Source organism: Lolium perenne, chromosome 1, assembly GCF_019359855.2.
Source record: "Lolium perenne isolate Kyuss_39 chromosome 1, Kyuss_2.0, whole genome shotgun sequence".
In the NCBI taxonomy this organism is placed as follows: Eukaryota; Viridiplantae; Streptophyta; class Magnoliopsida; order Poales; family Poaceae; genus Lolium; species Lolium perenne.
The window spans coordinates 70,896,943-70,906,112 of record NC_067244.2 but is presented as its reverse complement, the minus strand read 5'-3'; the positions used below and the strand labels follow the sequence as shown (position 1 = coordinate 70,906,112).

The 9,170-nt window shown below is 48.4% G+C and overlaps 1 protein-coding gene across 1 annotated transcript; it reads right to left on the bottom strand.

Annotated features, from left to right (window-relative positions):
- Positions 1-5,526: 5,526 nt before the first annotated feature.
- Positions 5,527-7,276, bottom strand: LOC127332080 (putative inorganic phosphate transporter 1-13). Its single transcript, XM_051358332.2, has 2 exons — positions 6,647-7,276; positions 5,527-6,570 (listed from the first exon to the last, which is right to left on the bottom strand). Exons 1-2 carry the CDS (start codon positions 7,274-7,276, stop codon positions 5,527-5,529), a joined length of 1,674 nt encoding a protein of 557 aa, XP_051214292.1.
- Between the last annotated feature and the right edge of the window lie 1,894 nt (positions 7,277-9,170).

Below are 9,170 nucleotides of genomic sequence, written 5' to 3'. Positions count from 1 at the left end.
TCCTGGGGACGCCATCAACTACTCTTTGTTGAATATCATGTGAGTTGCTATGCATGTTCGTCTTGTCTGAAGTAAGGGCGATTTACCATGAGTTGAATGGTTTGAGCATGCATATTGTTAGAGAAGAGCATTGGGCCACTAACTAAAGCCATGATCCATGGTGGAAGTTTCAGTTTTGGACAACAATCCTCAATCTCTTATGAGAAATTTATTTGTTGTTGAATGCTTAAGCATTAAAGAGGAGTCCATTATCTGTTGTCTATGTTGTCCCGGTATGGATGTCTAAATTGAGAATAATCAAAAGCGAGAAATCCAATGCGAGCTTTCTCCTTAGACCTTTGTACATGCGGCATAGAGGTACCCCTTTGTGATACTTGGTTAAAACATATGTATTGCGGTGATAATCCAGGTAATCCGAGCTAATTAGGACAAGGTGCGGGCACTATTGGTATACTATGCATGAGGCTTGCAACTTGTAGGATATAATTTACATAACACATATGCTTTATTACTACCGTTGACAAAATTGTTTCTTGTTTTCAAAATAAAAGCTCTGGCACAAATATAGCAATCGATGCTTCCCTCTGCGAAGGGCCTTTCTTTTACCTTTATGTTGAGTCAAGTTTGCCTATTTCCTCCCATCTCAAGAAGCAAACACTTGTGTGAACTGTGCATTGATTCCTACATACTTGCATATTGCACTTGTTATATTACTTTATGTTGACAATATCCATGAGATATACATGTTACAAGTTGAAAGCAACCGCTGAAACTTAATCTTCCTTTGTGTTGCTTCAATGCCGCTACTATGAATTTATTGCTTTATGAGTTAACTCTTATGCAAGACTTATTGATGCTTGTCTTGAAAGTACTATTCATGAAAAGTCTTTGCTATATGATTCAGTTGTTTACTCATTGTCTTTACCATTGCTTTGGATCGCTGCATTCATTACATGTGCTTACAAATAGTATTGATCAAGAATATGATGGCATGTCACTTCAGAAATTATCTTTGTTATCGTTTACCTACTCGGGACGAGTAGGAACTAAGCTTGGGGATGCTGATACGTCTCCAACGTATCGATAATTTCTTATGTTCCATGCTACTTTATTGATGATACCTACATGTTTTATACATACTTTATGTCATATTTATGCATTTTCCGGCACTAACCTATTAACGAGATGCCGAAGAGCCAGTTGCTGTTTTCTGCTGTTTTTGGTTTCAGAAATCCTAGTAAGGAAATATTCTCGGAATTGGACGAAATCAACGCCCAGGATCTTATTTTTCCATGAAGCTTCCAGAAGTCCGGAGAGGAAACGAAGTGGGGCGACAAGGCGCCCATACAACAGGGCGGCGCGGCCCAGGTGCTGGCCACGCGGCCCTGGCGTGTGGGGCCCTCGTGGCGCCCCCTGACCTACCCTTCCGCCTACTTAAGCCTTCGTCGATAATAGTTCCAGTACCGAGAGCCACGATACGGAAAACCTTCCAGAGACGCCGCCGCCGCCAATCCCATCTCGGGGGATTCAGGAGATCACCTCCGGCACCCTGCCGGAGAGGGGAATCATCTCCTGGAGGACTCTTCACCGCCATGGTCGCCTCTGGAGTGATGTGTGAGTAGTTCACCCCTGGACTATGGGTCCGTAGCAGTAGCTAGATGGTCGTCTTCTCCTAATTGTGCTATCATTGTTGGATCTTGTGAGCTGCCTAACATGATCAAGATCATCTATTTGTAATGCTACATGTTGCGTTTGTTGGGATCCGATGAATAGTGAATGCTATGTTATGTTGATTATCAATCTATTATTTGTTTATGATCTTGCATGCTCTCCGTTGCTAGCAGAGGCTCTGGCCAAGTTGATACTTGTAACTCCAAGAGGGAGTATTTATGCTCGATAGTGGGTTCATGTCTCCATTAAATCTGGGGGAGTGACAGCAACCCCTAAGATTGTGGATGTGCTGTTGCCACTAGGGATAAAACATCAATGCTATGTCTAAGGATGTATTTGTTGATTACATTACGCACCATACTTAATGCAATTGTCTGTTGTTTGCAACTTAATACTGGAAGGGGTTCGGATGATAACCTGAAGGTGGACTTTTTAGGCATAGATGCATGCTGGATAGCGGTCTATGTACTTTGTCGTAATGCCCAACTAAATCTCACACTACTCATCATAACATGTATGTGCATGGTCATGCCCTCTTTATTTGTTAATTGCCCAACTGTAATTTGTTCACCCAACATGCTATTTATCTTATGGGAGAGACACCACTAGTGAACTGTGGACCCCGGTCCATTCTTTTACATCGAATACAATCTACTGCAATACTCGTTCTACTGTTTTCTGCAAACATCATCATCCACACTATACATCTAATCCTTTGTTACAGCAAGCCGGTGAGATTGACAACCTCACTGTCACGTTGGGGCAAAGTAATTTGGTTGTGTTGTGCAGGTTCCACGTTGGCGCCGGAATCCCTGGTGTTGCGCCGCACTACACTCCGCCGCCATCAACCTTCAACGTGCTTCTTGGCTCCTACTGGTTCGATAAACCTTGGTTTCTTACTGAGGGAAAACTTGCCGCTGTACGCATCACACATTCCTCTTGGGGTTCCCAACGGACGCGTGCTGTACGCGTATCACTATTTATCTTATTGGAGAGACACCACTAGTGAACTGTGGATCCCGGTCCATTCTTTTACATCTGAATACAATTTACTTCAATAATTGTTCTCTACTGTTCTTCGCAAACAAACATCATTTTCCACACCATACGTTTAATCCTTTGTTTACAGCAAGCCTGTTCTCTACTGTTCTTCGCAAACAAACATTATTTTCCACACCATACGTTTAATCCTTTGTTTACAGCAAGCCGGTGAGATTGACAACCTCACTGTTAAGTTGGGCCAAAGTATTTTGATTGTGTTGTGCAGGTTCCACGTTGGCGCCGGAATCCCTGGTGTTGCACCGCACTACACTCCGTCACCAACAACCTTCACGTGGCCCTTGACTCCTACTGGTTCGATAACCTTGGTTTCTTACTGAGGGAAAACTTGCTGCTGTACGCATCACACCTTCCTTTTGGGGTTCCCAACGGACGTGTGCTTCACGCGTATCAAGACTGTTTTCTGGCGCCGTTTCCGAGGACGTGAAGGAAAATTACACCACAGAGATTTCTAACTCCCACGTCAACTGCACGCCAGCAACGGTATGCAGCACTGCTCGACTTGGACGGAAGGCGGCCCGTGATGAAGAGCTTGACCAGTCGCGCAGAGCGCTTTCCAAAAACCTAATTTGCCTTCTCACGTACAAGATCGTAAGGGCGAGCGGCTCCGGAGACCTGCTCTCCAGTTCGCTGATGCACGTCGGCGTGCGGGATGGAGTAGACTACGTTGGCGGCGCAAGCAGAGAGAGGTAGCAAAACCCTAACTCGTGTATTAGATATGTTTCTGCGGTAGCCGAGCAAGAGATTATATAGGCTCAGAAAACCCTAGGCAAAATGGGCCACGCCCACGTCGCACGCACGTTTCGAGTCGGTTACAGATAGCCCACGGTTCGGGAGCGACCCGAACCGACTAACTGCGACGCGTCCGTCGGCTCGAGGCTCAATCCACTCACCACGAGCGCGACGCGCGTCGTGACGTGTCGAGTCGAGACGAGCGAGCGAGGAGGAGGAGCGCGCGTGAACCACTCCTCTTCTCAATCACTTACTAGTGGTGGAACAACCCACCTTATAAGGTGGTCTAACTTCCTCCCAACTTTCCATGTGGAACTAAACTTACCACGTCTTGTCACTCCCTAGTGAGCTGCCACCCACTTGGGCTCAAACTCACACGGGCTGCCATAATATGGGCATTGAGATTTATAGAAAAATCTGAAATCTAATGTGGGTCACTAAAAGTAGACCCAATATTTCAACAGTTTCTTGGACGCAGTCTCTCGGATGTGCTCATAGGGGTAGGGTGTGCGTGTGTGCGTTTATTGGGGTGAGTGTATGTGCGTATATGTGAACGTCTACTGTGTTTCGTAAAAAAAAAAGTTAAAAAAAATAGATAATAGAATAGACTATTAGGCATGGGTACACAAAACTATTCACTTGGCACGCTGATATATATGAGTATCTTATAGTGACTCTATTTTACATCTGTATACATGTTTTAGTATATAGTACCTAATAGATGGAAATATGCACATATGCGATAATTTTAGACACATTATAGCAAAATATACAATACAAATGGAGAAATAATAAATAGGAAGAAAAAAAAGAGTTTTACCGAGTGTATACACTTCACCATCACTCTGGGCATAAAACCCGAATCCTGATCCTAAACACGAAACTCCTGATCCAGAACCTATATATCCCGAGCCTCAAAACCCAAGCATCTATTTGGAAAGGTGTTTCGAATTCTCGAAAAATTTCAGAAATTCCAGGCCCGTAGTCTTGGCACACGAATATTCCGAGGAGCCCATCAACAATTAGAATTTAGAAAGCCCAGATGCCCTAAGCCCAATCCAAGTGGAGCGATGCGGGAGTAACCCTAGACTACCCCAAGCGCACGTCCGCACACAGCCTCTCCTCCTGTCTGAACCCACTCCCTATCTCTTGTAGTCCTCCAGCCACCACAACCTCGCCCACAGCGAGACGAATCGAACATAACGATTGGACTACGGCCGATTCATTTGGTACCTAGGGGGTCGTCCCACCGTGACCTGGATGAGGATTGGGGTCTCCTCGCGTCACGACCTTCCTGAGCGGCTCACGGCCTCGCGCAGCTCCCTCCTCGTCCTCTCCTCGTCGACACCTCCCCGGACGCTCGACGGGATGCCTCGGTGCTCCATCCTCGTCGCCTTGCCGTGGAGTCCGACGCGTTGATTGAAGGACGCTGCTGAAAGCTGAAACTCTCCTTCTTAGCTTCTTGTTGACACTGTTTTTTGTTCAATATGTTATTTCGGGCTATTCATGAATTCCCGATCTCAAACCCGAATTATCGGGTACCCAAATTGTCGGGAATCAAATATTATGATGCATTTTTGGGTGTCATTTTCCAGAACCCGTAGCTACTGTTTGGTGCGGCTGTGGTTGCCACATGTCTGGTGCGATTAAATATTTTTTTCCTGAATTTCCCATCCCAAAATTTCAGGATTTCCATAACGCTCGGAGTGACTTGGCAAAAGCCGTAGCTATTGTTTGGTGCGGCCGTGGTTGCCACATGTCCATTTGTTTGCCGAGTTTATTTTTACGTTTAGCGTGTTTGCCATGTGTTTTTAAAGTTCTTTGCCGAGTGTGATTATTGCCGAGTGTGATTAAAGCTCTTTGCCGAGTTTGATTCTTTGCCGTGTGTTTTCTTTGGGAAGTGCTTTGTCATTAAAGACACTGGGTAAACCGAGCTATACCCGGCCGGAAAAACAAAATTTCCAGTAGCGAGTCCAAACACCGATTGGAAGGATACCCGACAACTTGTGAATCTTTGAACAAATCTTGAAAACACACTACATCAGCAGCGGGAAGAGAGGATGGTCACGAAATTTCCACGCTGTGGATGAACTCAGCTTCAGCAACGGTGGCAGATTCTTCTGATGGCTCGCTCACTTCGTCCATCTCCCCGGTGATGTCCTCGAGTGACATCCCTTTGGTCTCCGGCAAGGCAAGCGTGAACATAATTCCAACCAGGTTGCACCCTGCCAGCAGGAGCAGCGAGCTGCGGATACTCGTCTGAGAGTACTGGAACCAGAGCACGCCGATGATGGCACCACACTTGCCCCCGGCAGCTGATATGCCGTTGCACGTCGAGCGCAGCCGCGTGGGGAATATCTCGGTCGGCAGGATGAAGGTGGTGGAGTTGGGGCCGAAGTTGGCGAAGAAGAGGGTGAAGGCGTACATGATGGCAAAGCCCGCGTGCATGCTGGGACTGGACCAGAACTTGTAGGACGCAGCGAGGCCGATCATGAAGATGGTCATCATGGTGAAGCCCATGAGCTGGATTTTGATGCGGCCGATGCGGTCGACGAAGAGGACGGTGAGGAAGTAGCCCGGAAGGGAGCCGCTGACCACGATGATCGCCTGCGTGCGGGCTATCTTGTAGGTCTGCTCGAGCGGGCTCATCTGGCTCGCGTCCCCAAACCAACCGATGCCGCTGAAGATGTCCTTCATGAAGAGGTTGAGCGAGTAGAAGACGACGTCGAGGACGAACCAGCACACGGTGGTGCTGAGGAGCTGGCGGCCGTGGCGGCGAAGGAAATCCATGGAGAACAGGCCGTACTCTTCATGCCTCTCTATGGCGTCCGCCTCTTCTTTCTCGGGCACGATGTCGATGTCGAGGACCGCGGCCATGTCCGACGCCGCGAGCTTCAGGTTCTTGGCGATGAGGGCGGTGTAGCGCGCCGTCTCAGGCATCTTCATGCGCCAGTAATAGGTGAGTAGTGCAGGAACGGCGCCGAGCATGAGCACGATGCGCCATACGTAGTCCGCTTGCCCAACTGGGTCAGTCTCGTACGCGGCCGTGTTCTTAAATCTCGCGGAGAGCGCCAGAACGACGGCACCAGCAGCCAAATTCCCAAGACCCTTCATAAGATGGACGAGGAAACAATTTCAGAACGATGCTCCGAAGGATGCCTCTCGTAATTAAGGTAACACACACCTGCATGGCGAAGACCGCGGCGATGAAGGCCCCGCGAGTCCTCTTGTTGGCGTACTCCGACATGATGGTCGCCGAGAGCGGATAGTCGCCGCCGACGCCGAAGCCAAGCCAGAAGCGGAAGAAGCACAGCGTGGCTATGATGCACTTGGGCTTGTAGTGGAAGGAGAGGCCGGACGCGAGCGAGCACACCACCATGAGCTTGAGCGTGACGCCATAGATTCGCTTCCGCCCCATCCTGTCGCCGAGCCAGCCGAAGAAGAGCTGGCCCAGGAGCGTGCCACAGAGAGCCACAGCGCTGACGGCGCCTGCGACGTCGCTGGGAAGCTTGCCGTCCGCTGAATTGTAGTAGATACGGCCGAGGAGGTCGGCGATGAGGGAGACAGAGAAGAGGTCGTAGGCGTCGGTGAAGAAGCCCATGCCGGCGATGACGATGGTGGTGAAGTGATACAGCTGCGTCCCGGCCACGTCCAGGGCCTGGAGCACCTTGATCTGCTTGCGAGCCCGTCGCGTCTCGCATTTCACCGACGTCACCGCGTCCAGCATGCGGTAGAGCATGGCGCTCCCGACGCCATTCAGGTGGCAGAAAAGGGAGCTGCACGCGTGCCTACGAGCAGGCCAGGTTGTGAACATTGTAAGCTAGTCTCCGGCAAAATTTCCCTGGCAAACTTTCAGGTTCCCATGCTATATGTAGTATCGTACAGATTTTTGCAAGCTAACTACGTACTAGATAAAGTTGCGGTTCAAATTATGTGTTTGTTGCTATTAAACGACTGGACGAATATCCTTGTCATTGGAAGGACAGCTGCATATTGTAAGATCTAAGTTTTTTTTTGTTTGACAGCTGCATAAGATGAAGGCATAGAACGCACAACTTTACTAACGAACTTCTCCTTTTTATATATCTTCGTGACGAACTGGCTGCCGAAAAAGGAAGTACTGACAACTTTGCTGAAAAACTTGCTGACATCCCTTCGACAGAAGACGGCAACAAAGCGGCACCGTTGTGCTCTATGGAAAAACAATTAAAGGTTGACGGCAACAACGAGATCGTGTTAAATTTGTTAACATTAGAGGGTGAGAGAGCGAGACAGATGGATTTCTTGTATGGACTTCATGCCAAACCTGAAAACTGCATTTTCTGTTGCGAAGACGATCAATCTATACATCATCTATTTTTCCAGTCGGTTGTAGCTAGACAAAAAAAAAAAGATATGAGAGCCTAACCACAGCCTCTGCATCGAGCGATGCATAAGGTCTTTTATTTATTTAAAAGTATCGGCACCGTAGTATTCCGTTAAATTTAGCTTGTCCTTTTCATTAATTAGTGTCCGATTTAGCGGTTGCTTAGCGTACCGCAAACACCACAACTGCAAAAAGTGAGGCATACAAAAGCAATATCAAACAAAGAAAGCCTCACAAATGCAGCAAAAAATACCACGGCCACCGAAGCATCCCACCCATGAATACGGCGTGCCACAACACCAATGACCGAACCACGACCACGCAGAGACCGTGAAGACCACTAGTAAAACAGAGAACACCCGCTGACCAAACAATTGCAGATGCGCCACAACGACGAACGACGGAAAGGAAGAAGAAGAGCACAAGATCAATTAGAGGAAAGGACCGGGAAGGACGAAGGAAATACAATAGGCTTATGCAATTGCAAGACGAAAGTCGGGGAAACAAAACCCCAACACGTAGCACAGTTGCAGACAGATTGCAACATCTAGCATATGGAGGGCGATGTGTCAACAGACGGCGCACCCAGAATCAGAATGCAACGGAACGCGTGGCCCAAAAGCCACCAGTGCAGCGTTGAGGACGACGTCTTGTTGATCTGCAGCGCACCAGCAGAGGCTCCTCCTTCCCCTCGCCACCCCATTCGGGCAGAAGGAGCATCACCTCGACAGACGTAGAGATCACCTACCATCCCCTACAGCCTACAACGGGGAATTACTCACACATGGATGGGGGAATCATGGATGGTTGATGGAGAGATATCGATGATGGTGATGGCGATTATCTCCTCCAATTCCCTGCCCCAGCAAGGTGCCAGAACGGAGTTTCAAGTCCCGGATTGGGGTTTCTGGTGGCGGCGGAGCAGCGGAACTCTTTCTGCAAAAACGTCGACCCCCCCCCCCCCCGGTATTTTCAGGTCAGGGGCTTTATATAGAGCGAAGGAAAGGTCGAGGGGGTGGTCGAGGTGGCTAGACCACCCCTAGGCGCGGCCTAGCCTGGCCCGCGCCTAGGCATGGTCTAGCCCCCTGGTGGCCCTTTTCCTTATTGTATTCTGGCTCCATGAGTCTTCGGGTGAAATATGGATTTTGCGATATTTTCCGGGAATTTCCCGAAAGTTGAATTTCTGCACAAAAATGAGACACCAGGACAATTCTGCTGAAAACAACGTTAGTCTGAGTTAGTTGTATTCAAAACACACAAATTAGAGGGCAAACAATAACAAAAATGTTCTGGAAAGTAGATACGTTTTGGACGTATCACGCTCCAATAACAACACATATCG

Bases quoted from the DNA above. Each gene is read 5' to 3' on its own strand.
- LOC127332080 (XM_051358332.2), bottom strand. From the start codon at position 7,276: ATGTTCACAACCTGGCCTGCTCGTAGGCACGCGTGCAGCTCCCTTTTC. The intron at 6,571-6,646 runs GTGTGTGTTACC...CATCTTATGAAG, and splicing joins CCGCGGTCTTCGCCATGCAG to GGTCTTGGGAATTTGGCTGC.